The following is a 25,259-nucleotide window of genomic DNA, read 5'->3' on the forward strand; positions in this document are numbered from 1 at the left end:
GCTAAACCAGGTTCACCATGAATCAAGATAATGTGATGGTGTAGAATTAGAAGTTATTATATATAATATATATGCTAAGATCTATACCATTAATTTACTTTAATGCATGATACACCAAGTTTATCTTTGTGCATCATTGCATTGTCCTTATGTGCAATTGTCAGTGTCAGTTAAAAGCACCAAAAAATTTAGACGTACACTAAGTTTCCAGGAAAAATCTTAGTATTTATGCAATCGAATCTTAAGCTCATTAAGTACATTGCCTACTACCAAGGAGAGGCTATGTACCTTTTACATAGTGGTTAATATGATGATGTTCTAGCCTTCTAGAGCATCCACTTCCTGCAGAAATATTAAAAGTGAAACTTGTAGATTCCATTGTACTAATAGAAGTACAAGAGCATGAAGATGAAAGAGGAAAAGGGTAAGAAAAGGAGAGGGAAGAAGAAAAAGCAGCTATGTTCTTGTACTAACACAAGAACAGAGTTATGCAGAATTTGGGGCCAAAATTTACAAAAAGAATATCAAATATGTTCATGGTACTATATATTTACTTCAGACATGTGCATTAGATGGGTGTTTTGTCATTCTTCTTGGTCTCTTTCGTTCTTTTCCTTTCAGATGCGTTGGCCTTTAAATCATTGGAGAAGGTCCTCAAATAGCTAGAGATATGTTCATTTCGGTGAGCTGAATGAAACCAAAATATATGAGATTAAAGAATACAGCTGCAAACAAAAACAATTTTTTGTGTTTTAGAAAAAGGACAAGTCAACCACCCAGAAAACCAGTCACAGATGATGAAACTCACCAGAAAGTATGACATCTTCCATGTTCACACATTTACGATTCGCATGCTGTGCAAATATCTGAAGATCCTTGGCCAGCCCCTCTGCTCATAAACATATTAGCTTAATTCATTAGTTCAAGTGAGAGTTGCTAGACAGTTATTAGCTGAAATATTGAATGACCTTGAACTATAAGATCTCAAAAAGCAAATAAAAAAAATTGATAATTGAGGCTTCAACCCGCCTAATAATGTGAATTATTTTATTTGTAATGAACTAAAAGAAACTTTCCTCACCTCAGTACTCTTTGTTGTATATTTACGGACACTCCTGATATTCTGTTATTCTAAGTATCTGATGGTAATGCTATCCTATGATATAAAGTAGTTATTGTAAGGGTTGAACTGCTATTAACAACAACATACGACTTAGTGGTTGATTCTTGCATCCATCTCAATTAAAAGTGGGTTAAGCTTTTAGATTTAAAATTTTTCGATATTAAAAACTTGAATAAGTCAATCATGCTGAGACAAAATCAGATGATTTTAAGATTCAAATCAGGTTACATTTCATGTTTTATGTAAATCTCTCGACCTTGCATACAACTGAATAACCGTGAAATTTGTAAAGCGACGGTGCATATATATCTAACTAAAGGTAAGATGTAGCAACAGAAATTGGTTATAAACCGCTAAAACAAAATCGGTTAAGGAAAAAACTGATAAAAGGTTACCTGTAAACTTGAATGCCAAATCAGCGACGCAAGAGACTACGACTTTCGATATTTCCATGCCACTCTTACGTGCTGCGAAGCAAAGTTTGGGAATCATTAGGAACTCAAATTTTCTGTTTCAACTGTTGAAAATTCGTTGAAACAAAGTAACAGTGGTGTAATTGAAGTGCGTGGAAACTGAATTGAAGGTTTTACCTTCGGATTCGGCGATGGAGATTGCGGAGAGTCTGAACCTATCGCGCAAGAGCCTCGCTTCGGAGTCATGTTCTTCTTGTTCTTCTCCTCTTTCGATTTCGCTGCTGCTACCACACACTACGCGATCCATTGCCATTTGCTTCTATTTTCGGATTCTCTTTCAATTGTGGCGCTCTTTTGTTTTGGAATGGAGGGAAATGAAAATAGTCCCGGACTAAGAGAAAGGGTACTGAGCTTCTGTTTAAACTATGGGCCTGATTATTGGGCCTCGAACCAATGAACAGTTAACCGGTCCAAAGCAATTCGGGGATTCGGCTCATAAAATGTTCACTTGATTCTACAATTTTTCCGTGCAAACAATTAGGGCTGCACATGGATCGGATAATATCCACATATCCGCGGTAATTATCCGCATCCGATCCGAATTTTGCGGATATTATCCGATCTGCAGAGCCATCGGATCGGATCGGATCCGCACTATGGTCGGATCGGATTGCGGATTTGGCAGTGATATCCGCGGATCCAATCCGCAAATCCGCATATCCGCACATCACATATAAATAGCATAGTTTAAGAAAATAAACCCTAATGTGATATGAATTTTAGTGTGTTATTTATGAATTTTATGATATTTTGTTTTTAATTATTTATGTTGTACTTCAACTTAGAATAATTAAACTTAAATCTTGTGTTATTATTTTATTTTTGTTATTCAAAAGAACTATTATTGATAATATTTTAGAAGTAAATAGGTTTAAACAGATAAAAAATGAATTTTTTGAATTTTTTTGTAAAAATAGTCAAATAGAATCTTAAAATAGTTTTTTTTTTTTTAATTACGCGGATATACCCGATATCCGATCCGATCCGATCCGCAAGTATGCGGATCGGATCCGGCCTAAAAAAATGCGGATATCGTATCCGATCCGATCCGATCCATATGCAGCCCTACAAACAATGCTCTAAACGAAGAAGAAAAAGTAATAAATAAATTGATACTGTAAACCAACATGAGTTCATCGAGTAATTAGGTTGTTTTTGTTTGTTGAGATATGGACACTAATTATTAGTTGCGATAGTATATATTTACCGTTTGTTTGTTGAGACACGGATTTAAATAGATACGGTGGTACACAGATACACACAAAATACATGTATTTAGTGTTCTTCATGAGACAGGGAGACACAATGCATAAGACACAAAATTACCCTTCTATCCCTAATTACTTTTAAAATTACCAATACATAAGACACAGAAGGTAAAATTGACATTTGATTTATACATATGTGTCTTGTACATTATTATCAAACACATTACTAAATTTGTGTATCTTTATGTCTATATATCTTTATATATTTGTGTATGTATTTATGTGTCTCAAAGACACTAATCAAACTCAGACATTAGTTTACCTATCTGTTTAAATAATTATTAAAAATTTAAATTCCGTCTTATCATCTGTCCTTAAATAATTATTAGAGATTCAAATTCCGTAATATATATGTAACAACCTATCAGCAAACAAGAGACCATTTTCAATGCTCAAATTAACTTCTAGTGTTTCAAGTTAATGTCTAGGAATTGAGAAATTATCTTTTCTAGAATAATACTAAGATCCTTTTATATCATGCAGTGGTTCATTTAATTTTCCATCTAAATAGGACGTAAGGAAGCGACCAATGAGTACAAGGATATACGATAGTACTGGCATGTTGATCGTCGTAGGATTTAGGTTTTAGGTTTTCATTTTCATTTTCTATAATTACTTTCTGTAAATGAAGTATAGTTTTATTTTCATTGCAAATGAAAATAACCCAGAAAATGGTTTATTCTGGGGGATTTAAAACTGTCCAACGCTAAAAAAGATCGCACAACGAATTGGAAACTTTGTAAAGACTAACTTGATTGAGCAAAAATAGAGCACGTTTACATGAACAAAATTCCGTTGAATACTTACATGGTTAAATTTCAATAATGTTACAACATTAGCTTACTGCAGTATGGCTTTTCACTGCACGCTTCATAAACAGTTATAATCCTGTAAAAAGAAAAAAATAAAAGAGGTAAAACAGATAAATACACATAATATATTGACTGGTTTAACTTGCGTTGTTCCTACTAGATTACCAAATTAAATAAGAATAAAGAGAAACTAGATAGAAGTGCCGAGAAATCCTCACCAGATAACTGGCCTTATGAAATTATATGATGGCATGCTGCTGTGGTTAATAAAAAAAATGTCTATTCAAGCTGAAATTTTCATGCTGTGTTGCAAATCCATATCGCGATAAATGTGCCACTTTTTGTATCTCGAATCTCCGATTAGAACAGGTCTAAGCCGCGGGGCAGTAGTGCAACTCAAACAACAACATCCCCTTAGGTCCTTTACACATTGACTGCAGCATCTGCAACAGAAAAGGTTAAAATTCTTAAACATGGATGAGTTGTATTTTGAATTGAAGGTAAAACATAAACAACCAAAGGAAAATGGCAGGCTAATGCTGTGTTAAAGAGGAGTCTTACAAAAACAGCAAATTACAGTCAAGATTTGCACAATTCCTGTGTCTCAATTCGCTGACTTCTGAACTACATAGGTAGCATTTTGCAAACTTATCAACTCCAGAAATTTGGGTCATGTCTGCTTCAGTTGTGGCCTGGGGATAGTACACAGACGGAGGGAGAGAGAGACGAGAGTCAAATACAAATAAGTTTCCTACCCATTTTGCAGGACCTTCATTCTTTAAATAGTGAGAAACACCTCCTTTCAAGGTATACAAATTCTGAAATCCTTGCTGCCTGCCAAACAGCATCAAACCAAAAGGCCGAAATTAACATGAAAAGATGGGGAAACAAAGATGAAATATCAATTTCGTAAGTAAAATTGTTTTCCTAATCCAAAGGAGATATAGCAGGCAGGGCTCACATACTATTACTAGTATAAAGAGGTAGAATTGTATAAAGAGGGATACCAAAGCGGAAGAATTGTTCCACACAAAAAAAAGGCGGAAAAATTGTGCGTATAAAAGGTTAAAAATATTGAAAAAGAAGCACATTAAGAATAGAAACTATGAAATAATAATTACCTTAGTATTGTAGAATATACATCACAGCGAATCCCTCCAGTGCAATACATCAATATGTTTGTGTTTTCTTTATCTACATTTGATAAAGGATCTGATGCAGAGATCTGAAAGAGGCATATGAAAGTGTATTACATTAATACGTATCAATGGACAGATAGATATAGAAACCTTTTAAGTTTTAACCAGTGCTTCATATGATACCAACTGGTTAAGCTACCTTAGATACATTTCCCAGCATTTATATACTGCCCTCAACTGTTTATTACACTGAGGATGTAGAGCTAAAATTCAACTCAGTAGTTAGTACAGCATAGATCAGTCCGACAACGGTTATGTGACAATTTTTTATTTATGGACCTGAACCTATGAGACTGAAAAAGGTTGTCAATTAAGAGAGGGTGGTAATATTTGTCCTATAATGTTTTATATTCATTTAATATTTCCATCATGTTTTGAACATTACCTTGATGTTGATTCAGTGAGGTGAATGTACCTCAATCCCTATCGTATTCGTGAGTGATTCTAATCCAGTTCTAATCAAATCACAAACTCTTAGCACAAAAAGATTTTATGAATTTGAACTATGCTAGATAAAGCTTAGGAAAGAAAAATTATATTATTTCTCTGATTAATGAATAAAAAACTCTTATACCATGATAACATATCAATACTAAATCATTGACATTAGGTGATTAGGACATCAAATAATGATCCTACCTCTTGTTGAGACATACCAAATGAAGTACTCCTAAAGCAGTCCACATTAGGTCGTTGGGCCCCATTAAAATGTCCAATATCCCACTCATAACCTGATTAACAGCACTAATTTATTCATCCTCAAAAATATAACCATAAAAACTATAAATATTTCAGATAGTATGTAAAGAATGGCAAATACAGGTAGTTAAAAATTCCAATGAGAAATACAGGTATACTCATCAAAGTGCTGTAGAACCGTACCATTTCTTACATCCAATAGAATGTAATTCCTCTTTAGATATTCTTTTGATGTAAGATCATTTTTATTGGTTGGTTCCAATCTATTTCTCCATTCTGAAGGTTCTAAAGGTATTGCCCGCATTGAAGGATCAAGCAATGGAAGATGTGATACGCCACCTTCAACCTGTAAACAAATGAGAAGTCATAAGTTGATAGTAGTGTTTTAAAACCACTGCCACCTAACTCATCCCAAACATAGGGACACTTGGGGAAGAGAAGCATACAGAGTTGTTTTAAAGCTTCAACACAGGGAAACCCCAAGTAGATGAGATTTCAAAACAATAATAATAAAATGAAAAAGAAAAAATCAATGATACTTGCATAAAATAAATGGTAACACAAATATGAGTTTAAACTGTAAGAAAATTTCTATGCAGTGCATATATCCCCTTACCTGTACTAATGAGGGCTTATACCGCAACTTCAATTTTGGAAAGGCATGTCCATTTTGTGATGGAGATATCTGAACCAGGATATCTGAAAACCTCTTATCCTCTCTCAACCAGTTGACATATTTCAGTGCATCTTTTGATGGTCCACTAAACTGTAATCATATTACATCAGTGGAATTGAATGACATACTCAGACTCTGTTACACTGAAGGAAGCCTAATGGGTACTGTGTAAACACTGAAATAAGCCAACTAAATTTTTATGGTGCAACATAGTTAGAACCATCGCATGTATTTTCAATCAATAAAATAGCTCAAACAATTGTATGAAAAGAGATAGACCCAAAATGTGGTAAAGCTCCACTTTCAAAAGGGGCACCCAAAGTTCATTGATGAGGAAACAGAAAGAAAAGAGTAATATCCCAAATCACTTCCCAAGAAAATTTTAGTCGAACAATTTAATCCTCAACAAATTTAATCACCAAATCAGTCCTTAACTTTTTATTTTGTTAGAGAAATCAATCCTTACCTCAAATTTTGGTAAGCAGTTACACAAATCAGTCTCTATTGTTATTCAATAAAGACATACAGTCCCTAAAAACTTTTTAAATCCTCATATCAATCCCTCGGTCCCTCCATATAGACGAATAAAGCCCCGCTTTCAAAAGAGACAGCCAAAGTTCATTGGTGAGGAAACAAAAAGAAAAATTTAACCCTTGGAAGAAATTAGTAAGCACAGAGCAGCATTTGTGTAAAATAAAGCATTAAAACTAACCTGCGCATTAATCCCTTGTTCATTCAAATAAACTCTTCCATTGATGTCAAGATTGAGACCCTGTCAACAGACTTACAATGAATTTTGGGACTAAAACTAAATAACTAGAAATTTCATGCTGCGTTTCTCATCATTATTAACTAATACATTGTGTATCGTGCTGCTAATCATTATTCTACATTTTCTATGTTCCAATTTAAGATAAAACTAAAGCGGTTTAAACAATGTAAAAGAGAAAAATAATAGTAACAATAAGAAGAAAAGGAAATGAAATGGAACCTCCAAGAACGAAAGGTGTTTAGTGACCTCAGCTTGAGGATCTTTGATAAACACAAAATGGTAGAAATTGACAACCACGAAATCAGAATCATCATAATCATCCCTTGACGGTTGTGCAGCAGCGCGTAGCGCGTGGCACGGAGGAGCCAGCAACAGCTTGCGATAAGTAAGAGAGAGAGTTGAAAAGGTGTGGCATTTGAAGAGAGGGTTTGGGAATTGTTGGAAGAAAAGAGTGTGTGTGGAGTGAAAAGAAGGAGCGATTGTGGGAGCAAGAGCTAGTGCGACTGCACCGGCGTAAGAGCTCAACCACCCCATCCTTCTTTTCCGGTGCAATTGAGGCTAATTGAGTAATTGGACTATTTCTAGTTAACAGTTAACACTATAAGAAAGTTCCGTTCACATAATAGTTCGTTAACCAATTTTGGATAAGACGTAAATGTCCTTAGGTTATGTTTTAGACTTTTAGGTTATTCACCGAGTTAATAGTCAAAATCGTCTCCGAAAGATACTTTAATTTTCATTTCAGTCTCCAAAAGATAAAGTTAATCAAAATAGTCCCAAAAGATATGCGAGTTAATCATGTTTGTCTTTCCGTCATCTCCTTCGCTGAGTTAGCTAACGTTTACTGGCGTGTGACGTTAACTGCCACCGTGGCAGACACCTACGTGTGCCCTGCTATTGCTGAGAAGGTAACTATATTAAAACAGTTCAAATCAGTCCCTTAGTATTTGAATCTTAATCATAAATTCGACGATAAATAAGTCGCGTTCAACAATCAAAGGGCCATATGCCTGGGTAGACCTTGAAATTGCTGGTTTGTGGCGAGGATGGAGGCAGGAAATGGAGGTCGTAGCGGTGGTGTGTCGTTTCCGTCGAACGGCAGTAATGGTTCCAGCGCTTCAATGCGAACCAGGAGGAAAACTCACAAGGAATCATGTTTCTGTGGGTTGAAGGCTGTGATAAAAAAAAATCTGGGACAGTAGATAACCCAGATAGACTATTCCATGCATGTCCAAGGTACCGGGTGAGTGTTGTAGAAAAAGCTAAAGGTTTTCTATCTTGTTTTGTGTTGTTGGGTATTTTTCAATTTTTTGTTTTCTGATTTTTGAATTTGCAGAAGGGCAGTCATTGCAATTACTTTAAGTGGGTCGATGATGATGACTATCAAGGGGTGGCTGAAGGTGAAACAAAGAAAAATTATGGGACTGATTTGCAGGTCGAAAGTGACTATGATGAATGCAGGTTGAAGGTGGCATAGAGACTGGACAGTTTGGAAGCTGAAGTTAAAGCATTGAAACTACTAATAATTTTTATGTTTGTGGTAGTTGTCATTAATGTGATCCTTTGTTGTTTGTTATGTAGTTCCAAATAAACCAAATTCTGTTGATATGTCATAGTGTAGTGAATTGAATGCATTGATTGAATATAGATGTTTGCATTTAGTTTTTTAAGATTAAGACCAAACTATCCATCAAATGTTCCAAATTAATCAGAATCACTGTTACAATAAGATATATTAAGCCATGAACATAATCAGTAGTCAAATTACTCCTAAGCATTATGTTGCCATAGAAGGCTAAATGTCAAATTATCTTAAAGATAAATACCACAGCAAATTTATAAGATTTTACATGAGGATACAAACCTAAAAAGAAGGTTAGACCAAAATAAAAGGACAAAATACAACTTTCAATTACACAGATAACCACAGTGTTTATAATGAAACTTCAATTGCCCTGTGCAAAAAACATAAAGTACTTCCACACAACAAAAAAAAAAGTCAAGCAGAATACATTTCTTTCTAATCAAAGTCATTTATCAGTCTTTCTTGGGAGCTTGAAGCCTGGAGTAGGCACGAAGGTCATAAAGTTGACCAGCTTTTTAGCAGTGGCTGAACTAGTCTCCTTGATTGTCTCAACAGAGTTAGCCACTGGTGCAGCTGCAGTAGGTTTAGGAGAGGACCTAAGTCTGAACTAGTCCTATAAAAAAGCTTTCATCCTTACCTCTAACCATCGCGATTGCTTCTTCCGCAATCAATGTTGCTCCAAGAGACGATGAACTCTGTTTTCAGTAGCAATACCTACTCTGCTTTAATTGTCAACCAACACTGACAGAGGTTGATGGCGTGGTTCAAATGCAAGGTGAAAGGCTTAGGACATAGCTTGAGGGAGACGAAACATTTTGGAGCCAAACATAAAGAGATAGTTGTTATGAGATGGGGTGAGACTTTGCAACGTTTTGAATCTCTTCTAGACCCAAAACGACGACGCATTAGGGCTAGGAGGGCATTCAATCAAAACTGCGTCGTTTTCCTTGATCTGCCACGGTAGCAGTTAACGTCACACGTCAGCAAACGTTAGCCAATTCAGCGAAGGAGATGATGGAAGGACGAACGCGATTAACTCGCATATCTTTCATGGATTATTTTGATTAACTTTATCTTTCGAAAACTGAAATGGAGATCGAAGTATCTTTTAGAGACGATTTTGATTATTAACTCGTTATTCACCATTATAAAGTTCTTAAAGTGACTTAGTAACGCTTCAAAACATGAATTATTGCATAACTTGTTTCACAAATATTAGGAAACTTTGATTACAGCTTTATTTTTCCGATTTCTATGATATTTTAAGTTTCAGTTGTTTCATCACTACTTTATTTATGGAAATATATCATCTACACCTTATATATGCAAACTAATTGGTATTTTATTTGAATTGTCACATTGTTTTATCAGTGTTGGAGGTAGAGGAGATGCATCAATGACGAAGGCTATATAAAATACATTTTTTTAGTTAGATAGATTGGATAGTTTTTAATGTTAAATATTATAAGTTTATTTTATGTCACACTTATACATATAATATTAAGGATTCTATCTATTATTTGGTAGTTAATACTAACAAAATTTTGAACTCAAATACACTCGTTGCAAAGTATAAAAACTATTGCGCTAAACTAAGATTTTGAATGAGAGAAATGAGTTAGTGAAGATTCTACAAATTAAACCTAAGACTAAATCTTACTTAACTCAAATAATTAATTATTCATGGAGTTCATCTCTTAACTAAGTAGTGCGTATTTATTTTCTTTGCGTCCCTATTCTCTTTGGTGTTCACGTCCCAGTTCGTTTCAGTGTATGAAATTTTATCTAATTTAATTTGAAAGTCAATTTTTAGGTGTAGATTGTCTAAAAATATCTACATATGTAGATTTGTATTGGATAAATTTCTTGTACGACAACGGTCCCTTGTAGAAGACAAAGACTACGAGAACCTCAAAATTAACAGCGTGATTCTTATGATAATGGTAAGACGCTTTTATAACTTTAGAATTGTTAATGACTATTATTAAGACTAATTAGCAAGCTGAATTTTTTTTTGGTTGGATTTGTTCTCACTTATATTTTTTTGTGAGATTAAGATGGGTAAACGGACTCAAATTATTTTGTGTAAATTTTTTTTTAATGGAAAAATGATCTAGTTCTATATAGTAGTTCATGTTACAACTACAACCACTACTCCATAGTAAATTAGTCAACGGCTAATAGAGCTTTCGGTTTGTTTTTTTTTTTTTTTGGTTGGTAAATTGGATAACTTTCAATTTTAGGTATCCTAATGGATTGGACAACCTCTAATTTTAGGTACATAATACACACCCACTGACTCACACACTCCTCACATACTTACCAATTTTTTTTTTTTTTTGCTTCTCGGTTGTAGCTAGTAAAACTCGAATCCGAGACCTTTGAGATGGGGAGAAGGCGAAATGCCGTGTGAGTTATGGCTCATTGACGAGCTTTCGGTTCAAACGAATAAAACCAGCAAGAAAGTGAAGACTCTATTTTTTTCCAGTGAAATTAAAGGGCCAAGACCCAAAGAGAACAATAACTAACTACTCTCTAAAATACGGACTTTAGATTTTTCATACTTTCCCAAACCCAATAAAAGCATCCATGCCATAAATCACTTTGAGGGCCCATATTATTATACAATTGCACATACTTAATTAATGTTGACACTTTTTTTTTTTAATCTCAACACATCCAATAACATAACGCTGATACATATGGTACTAATACAAATTCACCTTAGAACAATGATACTTATTAGTAGATTAGACAGCATAATTTATTTCTTTTAGATTAATTATTATCGTAAACAATTACTAAATCATAATGTTAATAATATGAATAATGTAATTTATCTTTTAAGTATTATTATTATTATTATTATTATTATTATTATTATTATTAGGGTTGTTATAAATTTTGTTATCTGTACTATTATTAAAATTGTTATTGTTAAAGTAGTAATATTTATGATTATTATTAATATTATAAATATTATAAATATTAATAATAAGTATATATTGCTGTGAAAATCATTAGTAGTGGTAGTAGTTGTAGAAGTATCACCATATAGAATTAGATTATTCCTGTATTTAAAAAGTTTTTTTTTTCACATAAAATAATTGGTGAATTTATTTATTCATCTTGATCCCTAAAAAAAAAGACATAAGTGAAAATAAATCTAACGAAAAATAAAAATAATTTGTCTGAATAATGATTATTAACAATTCTAAAGTTATAAAAGGTGTCTTATCACTATCACAAGAATTATGTCGATAATTCTACAGTTCAAGTGGTCTTTTTTTTAAATTAAAAATGAGACTCGAATTCGAAATATTTAAATAAAGATGAAAAGACTATACTATTTAAATTATAGTTCGTTAGAATTAGAAATTTATCCAATACAAATTTATATATATAGATGTTTTTACTTTTTAGATAATGTATACTAACAAATTTGCCGATTTTTTTTTTTTGGGTCATTGAATTGGACAACCCCTAATTTTAAGTATACAATACATTTACACACTTCTCACACTTTTTACCATATTTTTCTTCAATTATAATTTCTAGAGTTTGAATCCAAGACTTTTGAAATGAAGAGGAAGAGATATGCTATTTGAGATGAGGTTCATTGGCAAGAATTTGCCGAATTTAAAAGTGGTTACAGGGGAATAGAGAGTTTTTTGTGGTTTGCTCTGGGCTTTTGTTGTTACGTCCAGAAAATAAAATTAATTATTCAAGCCTATTTCATGTTCGACAAAAATGAAGAAACTCATTGCCCTTTTGCCCTGAGTTTTTCTTTGTTTTTTTTGTTGACTGCTCTATTAGTTTTGTCAATCTATCCGTGTACTCTCTATAATAATAATAAACTAATAGAAATAGTTTCAAGTACTAAGTTTTTTTTTTTTTTTTTTTTTTATCAATAGATTAGACAATTCCTAATTTTAGGTAGGCTAATGGATTAGACAACTCCTAATTTTAAGTACACAATACACATCCACACACTCCTCTCATATTTACCAATTTTTTCTTTTCGGCTGCAGTTGGCAGGACTCGAACCCGAGACTTTTGAGATGGAGAAGGGACGGAATGCCGTGTGAGCTATGACTCATTGGCAAGTACTTAGTTTTTTATCCCGAGTAGTTTGTACTTAGCTTTTTCTTTTTTGGACAATCACCCCATTTTAATACCAAAAAAAAGAGTAGCAACTACTTGATGACGAAGAAAAAAAAAATTTCAAACTGCATGTTTTAGGGATGGCAACGATGTGGATAAGGGCAGATTTTTACTCTATCCGATCCTGTTTCACTTTACAATAATTTGCATAGAATCCGCTCGCTATTATCCGCGAGTAGTAAAAAGTTGAACCTTAATCCGTTCCGTGGATATCTGCTCTGACCTGTCCCAAAATTATTAAAATTCAATAAATAAAATAAAATTTTAAAATTTATATAACCATAATCATATACATCACATAAATTAAAGTAAAATTTTAAATATGATATAATATTATCAATCATTTTACTAATTATTTTACATATATTACACATATTATATGTTAAAATTATATATTATATATACACCGGGGTGGGTATTATCCAAACCCGACCCGACCCCGCCCCGCACAAAAACCCATCCCACAAAAAACTAGCTTCCGGTGCGGGAAGGATAATTACCCGCCCCGAGTGGGTTGGGGCAGAGTGAGCACCCCGTACTCGCAAGTTCGGGTGGTATTATCATCCCCTTATGGTTCGAATCATAGAGGCTGGGACCTAGAAGTGAGCCGAACTAAAATGAGTCAGGTCAAATTTAAACTCGACTTATAAAAATTAAGTTTGATTTATAATTCAACTCGTTAATAATTGAGTGTATTTATAAAAAAAATTTAATTTAACAAAAACTTGCTGAGTTATTTCGACTTCGAGTTCACGAGTTGATACAAATAATATGAATATAATTTATAATTTTATATAAATAAATTATAACTTAAATATAAAAAAATTCTCATTATCTATCTATTTATAATTTATATCCTCCATCATAAAACATAAATTAAGAGTTTTATGACTTTTATCAAGTCACTTTGAGAGTTTTATCTTTGTAAATAACCTAAAACATAAATTAAGGACATTTCTTCAATTAACCCATATTTTAAATCGATTAGGGTTAATCTCAACTTAATAACTTTCAAAAGAAAAAGACACCCTATCTAAAGATGACATACTTTGAAACTGATATAGTATTGAATTATTTTTTATTTTAATTTTAAAAAGTAGTTCAAACATAAAAAAAAGTTTTAATAACATGAATTAATTTTTTAGTTAAGATTTAAGAACATATAAAAATATTTATCTTTTGTCATTTTTTTAAAGAATAAATTACTAAAAATATATTCGAATAATTTTGTTATTGACAAAAATGTACTTGAATTTTGTTATTGACAAAAATGTCTTTAAGACTATTCAATATTATATTTCTAAAAAATGAGACAACATTATCTAACAATAAAAATATATTTTTCAAAAAATACTCTAAAGATTGAAATTTGATACAATTTTTCACAAATATAATTTAAAAAATGAGATATTAATATTCTTAAATTTTGATAATTTTTTACTAAGTATATATTTTTTATAATTTTTTATAAGTGTTATTGGTTGTCACAAAAAAAAAAACATATGCTTAACAAAAAATCACTAAATCACTAAAAATATCTCATCTTTTCATTTCCCTCCATTCCAAAACAGAAAGAGCGCCAGAAAAGAAAACAAATCCCAGAAATCGAAACTCGAAGAAGCAAATGGCAACGGATCGCGTACTGTGTGGTAGCAGCAGCGAAATCGAAAGAGGAGAAGAAGAAGAACAACAACAACAACAAGAACATGACTCCGAAGCGAAGCTCTTGCGCGATAGGTTCAGACTCTCCGCCATCTCCATCGCTGAATCCGAAGGTAAAACCTTCAATTCAGTTTCCACACACTACGCCATCTCTTCAATTGAATCTTTGTTACTTTATTTCAACGAATTTTCGGAAAATTCGAGTTCCTGATAATTCATAAACGTCGATTTGCAGCAAGTAAGTACGGCATGGAAATATCTAAAGTACTAGTCTCTTGCATCGCTGATTTGGCATACAAATTCACCGGTGAGTAACTTTTATCAGTATTGCTTTCACTAATTATGATTTTCTGCATAATAATCCACGTTATATTGGTACCTTTGAAAATTGAAAGAGTGAATAAATAACTCAATGTTATACAGTTAGTTTTTTATCATTAGAGATTTTGAGTTATCCACGAGATTCATTTCATGCAGTTATAGGTAATCAGATTCAGGACTAACTAAATAACTGTTAGGGATGGCTGCAATGGACTCCGGAATCTGAAATGTGCTTTTGAATTTTTCTTGATTAGTAACTTTTGAGAGATGAGACGAGGATTCAGTTGTTATGCACAATCACTTCACAAAATTTATGGTTATTCAATTAATTATATGTTACTGAAAACTGTTGAACTTTTAGAAGAACTACTTCACATTGTAAGATACCTAGATAAAATGTCAAAATTAAGTTCATATTCAGTGCTATATAATGTATATTGAGGTGCGAAGAGTCTCTTTAATTTGGAACAAGTAATTCACATTATTAGGCAGGATTGGGGACTCAGGTTATTAAATTTTCTTAGCTTTTTTAAAATTACCTTTACGCTTGTTGTTCAAGGATACACAATATTGATATTTTACTTGAATTGATGAATTGAGTTAGAGAATATGTTCTGTGTGCAGAGGGGCTAGCCAAGGATCTTCAGCTATTTGCACAGCATGCAAATCGTAAATGTGTGAACATAGAAGATGTCATACTTTCTGGTAAGTATCATCATCTTCTATGACTGATTTCAGGGTGAACTGTCCTTGTTCTTTAATCTCATGTATTTTGGTTTCATTCAGCACATCGAAATGAACATGTGTCTAGCTATTTGAGGACATTCTCCAACGATTTAAAAGCGAGAGATCCTTCATCTGAGAGGAAGCGAAAGAAAGAGGCCAAGAAGAATGATAAAGCAACCATCTAGTGCACACGTCTGATATAAATATATAGTACGTTGAACATATTTGGTATTCTTTTTTTAAATCTTGGCCTCAAATTTCACGTAATTTTTGGTACTCTATCTCTTTCCTCTACATGTTCTTCTTGTTCTTGTACAATGGAATTTATTGTTCTAACAGGTTCAACCAAAGTTTCTTATTTTATTTCTTTAACTTAACTCACAATTAGGCACCTATTTTATCTATTTAACTTAAATAATTATAATCAATTATACAACAATTTCAGATATACCAAACAAACCAATGTAATTCTGTTAATTTTATCAACTCACTGTACCCTACTCCACTAACTAAGTCACAAGACTAAACATCTAAATCTATTATTAACCAACAATGAAAAAGGTTAAATTACTAATCTCAAACTTTAACGCTCCAATTACGTGCCAAGTATTAGAGTTTGTTGTTGTCTTTTTCACAGACATATTGTCGGGAGGTCATATTTCTGTGAAGAAACTCGATTTCACACGTCCAGAAACTCACAAAACTTGAAAAAATGGTTCAAATGCACATTAGTCACGGATGAATGCTGTGACTTATATATAGCTAATGCGCTTACCTCGGATGCTGAGTGCATCCAAGATATGACTCATCGACACTCTTTCAACATCCAAGATGTGACTAAAATTGTATTTTCGTAATTACTTAAATATTTATTTATTTTCGTAAATATTATATTTATTTAATTTAAATAAAAAATATTCGAGAGAACTGGACACAGAAAGGGTTGTCCTCGCTATATATGCACAATAGATAATATTTAATAGATATAAAATAAAACAGATACCTAATGGACTTAATTATTACTAGGAGTCTAGGACAAGCCGACTAGGATTCACATAAATTCGCTAACGTAACGTCTCGTCTGTCGTCCCCTGCGGAAACTAGCAGGTTTTGCCAACCGAGGAGGATGCTAACGATTTTATTCTCACAACGCAGACTGGAGAATCATCTCAGCTAGCTCTTGTTTGGCTGAAGCAACCTTGGGTTCTCCCCATTCCTTAGCTTTCTTCTCCAAGAAGTCAAAGTCAGCTTTACCAGCCTCTATTTGAGCACCAATTTCAGTGTCAAAACTCTGGTATCTCTTCCGAACAAGCTCAGCTAGAGTACCGTCCTCAATTAGCGTAGCAGCATTCTTGAGGCCGCGGGCCATTGTATCCATACCGATGATGTGGGCAATGAACAAGTCTTCAACATCTGTGCTCTCCCTCCGCAATTTGGCATCAAAGTTGAATCCGCCTGGTGCAATTCCACCATTTCTAATGACACTGAGCATAATCATTGTTGCTTCTTGAATATCCACAAGAAACTGATCTGTGTCCCAACCAACTTGAGGATCGCCAGTGTTTGCATCAATATTACCCAATAGTCCATTAATCCTTGCAGTTTCAAGTTCATGGTGACAACTATGTCCCGCTAAGGTGGCATGGTTGCACTCAATGTTGAGTTTGAATTCCCCTATAAGTCCATACTTGCGCAAGAAATTAGCAGTGGTTGCAGCATCCCAGTCATACTGGTGTTTTGTAGGTTCTTGTGGCTTGGGTTCAATCAGCAGTGTCCCATTGAATCCAATCTTCTTCTTGTATGCAACAGCAGCTTCAAAGAACCTAGCCAAATGATTAAGTTCTCGTTCCATATCAGTGTTCAATAGGGATTGATAACCCTCACGGCCACCCCAGAAAACATAATTTTCTCCCCCCAAATAATGTGTGACCTCCAAGGCTTTCTTCACTTGTGCAGCAGCATATGCATATACACCTAACTCAGAGCTAGTAGCAGCACCATGCATGTAACGAGGATGCATAAACAATTGAGCAGTTCCCCATAGAACTTTTTTATTACTCTGCATCTGAAGCTCTTTGGCAAGGGCAACCACTTCATCCAAGTTTGCATTAGCTTCCTCCAGAGTTTCTCCATCAGGGGCTATATCACGGTCATGGAAGCACCACCAATCAACTCCAAGTTTGTTTATAAACTCAAAGTTTGCTCGCATTCTTCTTTTAGCCATTTTCAAAGAATTGGTACCATCTTCCCATGGCCAGTACTTGGTAGGTGCACCAAACGGGTCTGCACCTGTTCCACGGAATGTATGCCAAAATGCAACACTAAATCTGAACCAATCCTTCATTTTCTTCCCAAGAATTTCTTCTTCTGCGTTATACCATTTAAATGAAAGCGGATTCTTGCTAGAGGGACCCTCATATTTGATTTTGTTAATGCCAGGAAAGAATTCACCCTCCCAATCTGAATTGTCACATTTACCGACACTTTCAGCAGGGCAAGTTTGAGATTCACCAATCACTGCATAAGTGACGGCTTGTAAGCAAAGGAGGAGCAGCAATATTCCCCACGTTTTCATTTTGATGGATTTCAAGCAAATACCTTGCAGGAAGACGGTGTAGAGAATGATGCAGCAAGTAGGGAGGTGTTTGAGGGGAGAGAGAGCGAGTGAGGACTCAGCTGCGAAAGAGAGCAAGAGAGAACTGAGCTATCAGAAGCAAAACAGCGTGTTGTTTGTTGAAAAGAGAACTCGGAGATGTGAATAGAGAAGTTGTTAGCAGCGTGTTTTTATAACGATGATTTTTATCTTTTATTTTGTTATATGGTTTTTTTTATTCTTATCTTTTTTTTATTAGATAATTTTTTGATTTGATTTGATTGTTAGATGATTTTTTTTTATTCTTATCTTATTTTGTTAGGTAAATTTTTATTTGATTTGATTTTATCTTTTAATTTTGATGTGTTATGAAAATCAATAAAAACTTACCCAATTCAGTTTAAATTTACCGTGTTTTTAATTTTTAAAATTAAAAATTATTGTGTAATAAAAATAAAAAATAAAAATTAAATTTAAATATTTTAAGTCATAATAAAATATTTGAATCAATTAAATTATTTTTTATTTTTTAAAAAAATATTATTAATTTTTTTTATAAACAGTTTAGAGGGACATGGCCTAACATTTTCTCAATTAAGCTCTATCCTAGTTTTTGGGTATATATACCATCTTTTGGTTTGCGGGTAATCAATCACCTTTAGAAATAGGGCAAAAAACTATATTGAGCCAGAGCAAGAAATTTGTAATCAAAATGCGCCAAATCCAATTTCGTTTCAGCAATGAGCCAAAGTGTATTTTAATACAATTCGAACCAAGCTGGTTCGAATTGCACTCCTTCATAATTCGAACCAAGATGGTTCAATTTAGTGTTCTACGTTTTTGAATAATTCGAACCAAGATGGTTCGAACTTTTCCCACACATAATTCGAACCAATAAGGTTCGAACTTCTCTCATGCATAATTCGAACCAGGGTGGTTCGAATTATGCTTTGTATTCGAGTCCATGTAATTCGAACCAGGTCGGTTCGAATTACTCCTAATGCACTCCTTCATAATTCGAACCAGGCTGGTTCGAATTATGTGTGATTCGACTATATAAGGAGTTCGAATCACCCTCATTCGAACCATTATCCCTCCCCCCTACCCCACAAAATCTCAGAGAAAACGACCCAGATTATCTCCGAGAAAGACCTGAACGGACTACTCTGCTGATGGGGGACGATCCGGCACGGTTATATCGGTTGGACGGAGTCGTTCATATAGCCGGGGTCATCAACGACGAGGTTAGTACGGAAATTTTTTTTGATTCAAGCGTTAGTTGTGCCTTAGTGGTTTTGTATCTTGGTTAGACGGTACTTTATGTTAGTGGTTTATGTAGGTGGTTTAGGTGAGGGGATTATGTAGATGGTTTTTCATAGTGGTTTAAGCTAGCGGTATAAGTTAGTGGTTTATGTAAGTGGTTTAGGGTGGTGGTTTAGGGTAGTGGTTTTTGTTAGTGGTTTAAGTCAGTGGTTTTTGGTAGTGGTTTATGTTGGTGGTTTATGTTAGCGGTTTTTGTTAGCGGTTTTCGCAAGCGGTTTTTTTATGTGGTTTATGGTAGTTGTTTAATGCTAGGTGGTTTAAGTAAGCCGGTTTATTGAATTTGTTTCTTGTTAATGGGTCTCGTTAATTGTGGTATATGCTAGCGGTTTAGTTGTGTGGTTTAGGGTTTGTTTTCTAGTTAGTTATCTTTCATGTAATGTTATGCTGTTTAATTTAGAAAAATGGTTAATGTAAACCTGTTTATGGAAACCGTTTTATGTAAACCCGTTTACGTAGACCGGTTTACTGTGAACCGGTTTATGTGAACCGGTTTACTGTAAAACCTGTGTAGTTATATATCTCAGTATGCGGTTCTTTTCATGCGCAGCCCGAGCGATGCATTAGGAGCATGAGGCGGCAGCAGGGCATGCGTCTTGATGACAGATACGTTCCATACTTGCAGATGGCAGGGCTATACCATCTTGCAAGGCTGAACGACCGGTGGTTCCGGCTAGACGAGGCGCTCGTCAGTGCATTCGTGGAGAGATGGCGTCCCGAGACGCACACTTTTCATATGCCGTTCGGAGAGTGCACGATCACACTCCAGGATGTGGCATACCAGCTGGGTTTGCCAGTCGATGGCCGTTACGTGAGCGGGTGCCTGTCAGAGTTCCATATATACATCGATGGAGGCCGTCCACCCTGGGTCTGGTTCCAGGAGTTGCTAGGAGTTATACCTCCTCCCAGTCAGGTTCAGAAGTACGCAGTGAACTGCAGCTGGTTTCAGGAGACCTTTGGTGAGTGCCCTGAGGATGCAGATGATGACACTGTTCGCCGATATGTCCGTGCGTACATCATGATGTTGCTAGGCACGCAGTTGTTTGCGGACAAGTCTGGCAACCGGATTCACATTAGATGGCTTCCATATGTAGCGAGGCTGGAGGAGCTGGGTACGTACATCTGGGGTTCGGCAGCACTGGCCTGGTTGTACCGGTGCATGTGCAGAGTGGCAAACAGACATGTTGTGAAGTTAGCGGGCCCGCTCCAGCTACTGCAGTCTTGGATCTTTTGGCGGTTTCCTCAGTTTAGGCCTGCAGGACATGAGACGTTTAGCTGGCCGTTGGCGTCGAGGTACTATACTGGGCCTATTCTTTTTCAATATGACTTAGAGAATTGCGTGTATGTTAATACTCTATTGCATAATGTAAACACAGATATTAGTATATGTAACTCATGTGTATGGTGCAGATGGGCAGGTTACAACCCTTCCGGTAGCGAGAAGGGTCCGAGAGTGCGGTCGTGGAGGCTTAGGATAGACCGGTTACAGTCCAGGGAGGTTAGTCTGCTAATTAATAACTGAGGCATTTTAGTTAAATATTTTACACTTGGGTCGTACAGTTGCCCTGATAAGGGTCGGTTTGTTCTGCAGTTTATATGGATGCCGTACAGTAGCATAACTTCAAATGAAAGACAACATATTCATTACTACTCACAAATACCAAAGTTCAAAGAATTAATCTCAACAAGTTACATTCGTGCTCAAGCAATGCATATAACAAGACAACTTAAATGTAAATAACACTAACAATAACATCATGGAAACTAATTTCGCCCTGTCTGAGACGATCCTACTACCTGTGGGCATCTACGTCTAGTGTGACCGGGTTGGCGACAAAGGCCACACCGTTTTGGCCTGTTTGGATCTGCCTCATCCATATTCGTCCGTATCCTTGTGGATCTAGGCCTCCCCTCTCTCGCACGCCTTCTGTTTGGGTCCGGAATCACCGTGGGCCCATCGTAGGGTGGCCAGAAGCCCTCCGGGATTGGAGGTGTGAATCCCATCCGATAGACATTGAACACCGAGCTAATCTGATAGACGCTATGAACATAGGAGCTCCAGCTCACACGTGCGTAGGCACAGCATGCAAGTGCGTGCTGACACGGGAAATGAAGAGCCTGAAAGTACCCGCAGTCACATGTCCGGGAGGCAAGCGATACTCGGTAAGTACCCAATGAGAAAGTACCAGTCGGAGTGGTCTCCGCTACGGTGAACTCGGAGTTATCACGGTCATACAACGTCACCGTGAAGCACCTGGCCGTCTTCAAGTTGGCCTCAATACACTTCACCAAATGCTGACTGAACCGCTGTCCGGTGCCCATCTGGGCCTCAGCCTCTCGCCCCTTGCGAACAAAGAGTTCGGCCAGCCTACCATATGTTGCCTTCACCAGGGATGCTACAGGAAGATTTCTTACACCCTTGAGGATTGAGTTTACACACTCGGAGATATTCGTCGTCATGTGACCGAATCTCCTCCCCTCATCGCGATGCTGCGTCCACAAGGATTAATCAATACGGTTCGCCCACTCACACATCGCCGGGTCTTCAGACCTCAGTATATCAAACCAGTAATCAAACTCAACCTCAGTCTTCGCGTACGCTGCATTCACGAGAAGCCTCCTAGCGTCTTTGCCCTTGAAGGTAAGGGCGAAATTGGCCGCTACGTGTCGTATGCAGAATGCACGGTACGCAGAAGGTGGTAACCAACCTCCGTCCGGGGCCTCAAGCGCAGACTTGATGCCGTTGTGCCTATCCGATATAACCAGCAGACCGGGAAGCGGGGTCACGTGCTGCCGAAGGTGCGAGAGAAAGAATGTCCACGACTCCGCATTCTCACCCTCTACTAGTGCGAATGCGACAGGTAGAATGTTGGAGTTCCCGTCCTGTGCAATCGCAATTAGCAACGTTCCACCATACTTACCATATAGATGTGTGCCGTCAATGCTGACTAGCGGCTTGCAATGCCGGAATGCCTCGATGCATGGAGGGAAAGTCCAGAAAAGTCTGTGGAAATAAGCTTGAGACTCGTCCACCTGTCCTCCAACTAGAACCGGGCTCGTTCTGAGGACCGCAACAGTACCAGGCATCGTCAGCTGGACACCCAACACCCACCTAGGTATCTCGCTGTATGACTCATCCCAGTCACCGTAGATGAGGCCAACGGCCTTCTGCTTCGCCATCCAAACCCTCCTGTAAGTCGGCCTAAAACCAAAATGCGCTGCCGTGGCGTTCAGGAGCACCTTGATGCTAACCGATGCGTCAGCCCTAACCATTGGCATAATGAACGCCGAAATCACAGAATGATCCAAACTTCTGTGATCACTTGATATGGATGTGGCCAGGCAAGTGTGAGGGCCATTGTACCGTTTGACCTCCCAAATGCCCTTGCGCTTCCGGAGACTGAGCCGAATCAACCATGTGCACCCATTCTCGAACTCGGAACACTTGCCCACATACCGGCGGTGATCGGACTCCACCACCTTGTACTGTACCCCTCGCCGGATGCTGTAAGTCTTCACACTTAACAGGGCCTCATCTTTATCCTGGAATTGCTGACCAACCTGGAACTCTGTGAGACCAGCATTTCCTTCCGCATCTCTAGCTCCGAATCCAACAGGGTGACCTAGCGCACCCTCATGCGTCATGGCGTCCAGGTCCAGAGAAGAAAAATATGGTGGATACTGCTGTGTGCCCGAGCTAGAACCACCGCCAGCCAATGCAGGCCCAGCCGCTTGAACCTCGTCCCCGCTATCATCCTCAATCGTTTCGGGCTCAACGTCGTCCTCATCAGGATCACCCAATTCTCCGTCTCCGACGCCAACCGGTGGAACGCCCTGTAAAGCGTTTGCCAGAACATCAAAGGATCCTACCTCGTCGCGGACGCCGTCATTCAAATCAACAGCAAATGACGGAGAGGCGACAAGTTGGGCCGCTGGCTCGTAAACTGGGACGGAGGAAGAAGCCACAGCAGCCATCGAACTGGAGCCAGCTGCCGTGGCTACATTGGCGGTATTCCGGTTCGAACCCCCTGAGCTGGATACCACATCAACCAGCTTTGCCAGCAACTCTGGTGTGCGGACCTCCGGAAACTGCCTCCGACAAAGAAACATGACTTGGAGGTCCTCATCACTACCAATCGTCAGACAATCATACTTCACCGTATCGTGCAGGATCGTGACTGGAATGCGATAGAAAAACTTCTTAATCCGCTTCGCACCTTCCAGGCCAAGTTTCATCAGCACAGCTCTAACCAGGTCATCATAGCTTGTCGTTCAATTCACCACAATATAGAGAGGATTCTTATCTGTGAACTTCACTCCGGACCGAGTTTTCCTCTTGATGGATCCTTTGTGGTGTACCAAAACAGCAAAACTCTCCTCCTCACTAGCCATCTTACGTCCTCTAATGAGAGCAATTCACGTTTACAGCGTTTATATAGAGCTCTGATTCCTACTAATTCGAACTAACCTGGTTCGAACCATGATACATGTAATTCGAACCAAGCTGGTTCGAATTACTACAATCAACCTCTCTTTGGTTCGAACCAGGTTGGTTCGAACCAAGAAAGCATGTAATTCGAACCAGCCTGGTTCGAATTACTACAACCAAGCTCTCTCCCCATAATTCGAACCAACCAGGTTCGATTTACATGCTTTCTTGGTTCGAACCTATCTGGTTCGAATTATTCAAACTTTTCCAGTAGTAGTTCGAACCAAGTTGGTTCGAATTACTAGTTAATACAGTTCGAACCTTGGTGGTTCGATTTATATAAAAATGCCTCTTGGCTTATTGCTGAAACAAATTTCTGTTTGGCGTATTTTGGTTAAACTTTTCTGCATGTGGCTTAATATGGTTTTTTGCCCTTAGAAATATGAAAAAGTTTAAAAAAATTTAAAATTTTGTTATTTGTTAGCATAGTTTAAAATTTAAAATTTTATTATTTGTTTTATTTTTGTGTATATATACAATTAGTCATTTTTTTAATTGAACAAAAAATATAATTATTTTTATGTATTCTTTTAATTTTATTACGTATTTTTTTTTTTATTTTATTAATGTGTTATTGCTATTTGCGTATCACAAACCAAACTATTCATCATTTGTCAATTTTGACAACCACCATAGAGGCTTGATTTGGTAAAGCTTTTTGGAGAGGTGCGTGTGCTTTTAAAAAGCATAAGTACCTCATTTTACGTTTGATAAATTAAAAAGTCCAAGTGCTTGTGCCTACTGTTTTTAAAAGTTAGGAGTGCTTTTGAAAGCACCTAACAATGAGCTTTTTAAAGTTGGCTTGTACTTTTTAAAATTTAAAAGTCTAATATAACTTCATATGTTAACTAATTTTCAAATTTAATGCTTGTATTTATGTCTATTATAGTATTTTTAAATTTTAAAAACTATTTTACCAAACACAATTGTTGTTACTTGTGTTTATTGAAAGTTATTTTTAATTTGATTTATGTCTATTATAGTATTTTTAAATTTTAAAAACTATTTTACTAAACACAATTGTTGTTACTTGTGTTTATTGAAAGTTATTTTTAATTTGATTTACCAAACATAAATGCTACAACTTTTATAAAGTCATCTTTTAAAAGTTAGTTTTTATAAGCTACTTTTGAAAAGTAAAAACTTTACCAAACTAAGCAATGCGAGGCGTCTGATGAGGAGAGAGAGAGCGAGTGACTCAGCTGCAAAAGAAAGCAAGAGAGCACTTTTTAATTTAGACATGGGTGGAAGAATGATGTAGGACACAGTTATAGAGTGTATGGACGTTTTACGCAGTTGTGGTGTCAAGAGCAAATCGAACCCTCCGATTTGTGTTTAAAAAATTAAAAAAAATTGTATTACACAAATCGGACCGTC

General features: G+C 36.3%; 5 protein-coding genes across 6 annotated transcripts; 2 read left to right on the forward strand and 3 right to left on the reverse strand.

The window, feature by feature from the left end:
- Positions 1-204: 204 nt before the first annotated feature.
- On the reverse strand, positions 205-1,903 carry LOC112771548 (protein MHF1 homolog). Of its 2 annotated transcripts, XM_025816318.3 has the most exons (5): positions 1,714-1,887; positions 1,519-1,590; positions 809-889; positions 555-687; positions 205-342 (listed from the first exon to the last, which is right to left on the reverse strand). In XM_025816318.3, exons 1-4 carry the CDS (start codon positions 1,847-1,849, stop codon positions 569-571), a joined length of 408 nt encoding a protein of 135 aa, XP_025672103.1. In that variant the 5' UTR covers positions 1,850-1,887; the 3' UTR covers positions 205-342; positions 555-568. The 2 variants fall into 2 exon arrangements, with proteins under 2 accessions (XP_025672103.1, XP_025672104.1); XM_025816319.3 differs by lacking the exon at positions 205-342 and having other exon boundaries at positions 593-725; positions 1,714-1,903.
- A 1,689-nt stretch (positions 1,904-3,592) lies between these two features.
- LOC112772526 (rhodanese-like domain-containing protein 8, chloroplastic) lies at positions 3,593-7,663 on the reverse strand. Its single transcript, XM_025817497.2, has 9 exons — positions 7,242-7,663; positions 6,963-7,022; positions 6,191-6,340; positions 5,758-5,920; positions 5,515-5,606; positions 4,798-4,901; positions 4,238-4,510; positions 3,895-4,119; positions 3,593-3,752 (listed from the first exon to the last, which is right to left on the reverse strand). The coding sequence occupies exons 1-8, from the start codon at positions 7,554-7,556 to the stop codon at positions 3,960-3,962; spliced, it is 1,317 nt and encodes a 438-aa protein (XP_025673282.1). The 5' UTR covers positions 7,557-7,663; the 3' UTR covers positions 3,593-3,752; positions 3,895-3,959.
- Positions 7,664-14,265: 6,602 nt separating this feature from the next.
- LOC112771471 (protein MHF1 homolog) lies at positions 14,266-15,830 on the forward strand. Its single transcript, XM_025816237.3, has 4 exons — positions 14,266-14,546; positions 14,669-14,740; positions 15,379-15,459; positions 15,541-15,830. The coding sequence occupies exons 1-4, from the start codon at positions 14,396-14,398 to the stop codon at positions 15,663-15,665; spliced, it is 429 nt and encodes a 142-aa protein (XP_025672022.1). The 5' UTR covers positions 14,266-14,395; the 3' UTR covers positions 15,666-15,830.
- A 498-nt stretch (positions 15,831-16,328) lies between these two features.
- Positions 16,329-18,472, reverse strand: LOC112772238 (xylose isomerase-like). The gene has a single exon (XM_025817141.3). It carries the CDS (start codon positions 18,053-18,055, stop codon positions 16,625-16,627), a length of 1,431 nt encoding a protein of 476 aa, XP_025672926.1. The 5' UTR covers positions 18,056-18,472; the 3' UTR covers positions 16,329-16,624.
- A 1,657-nt stretch (positions 18,473-20,129) lies between these two features.
- LOC112770612 (protein MAIN-LIKE 1-like) lies at positions 20,130-20,915 on the forward strand. Its single transcript, XM_025814942.1, has 2 exons — positions 20,130-20,686; positions 20,804-20,915. The coding sequence occupies exons 1-2, from the start codon at positions 20,130-20,132 to the stop codon at positions 20,913-20,915; spliced, it is 669 nt and encodes a 222-aa protein (XP_025670727.1).
- Positions 20,916-25,259: the final 4,344 nt, after the last annotated feature.

The sequence above is a fragment of the Arachis hypogaea genome, chromosome 18 (assembly GCF_003086295.3).
Source record: "Arachis hypogaea cultivar Tifrunner chromosome 18, arahy.Tifrunner.gnm2.J5K5, whole genome shotgun sequence".
Lineage (NCBI taxonomy): Eukaryota > Viridiplantae > Streptophyta > Magnoliopsida > Fabales > Fabaceae > Arachis > Arachis hypogaea.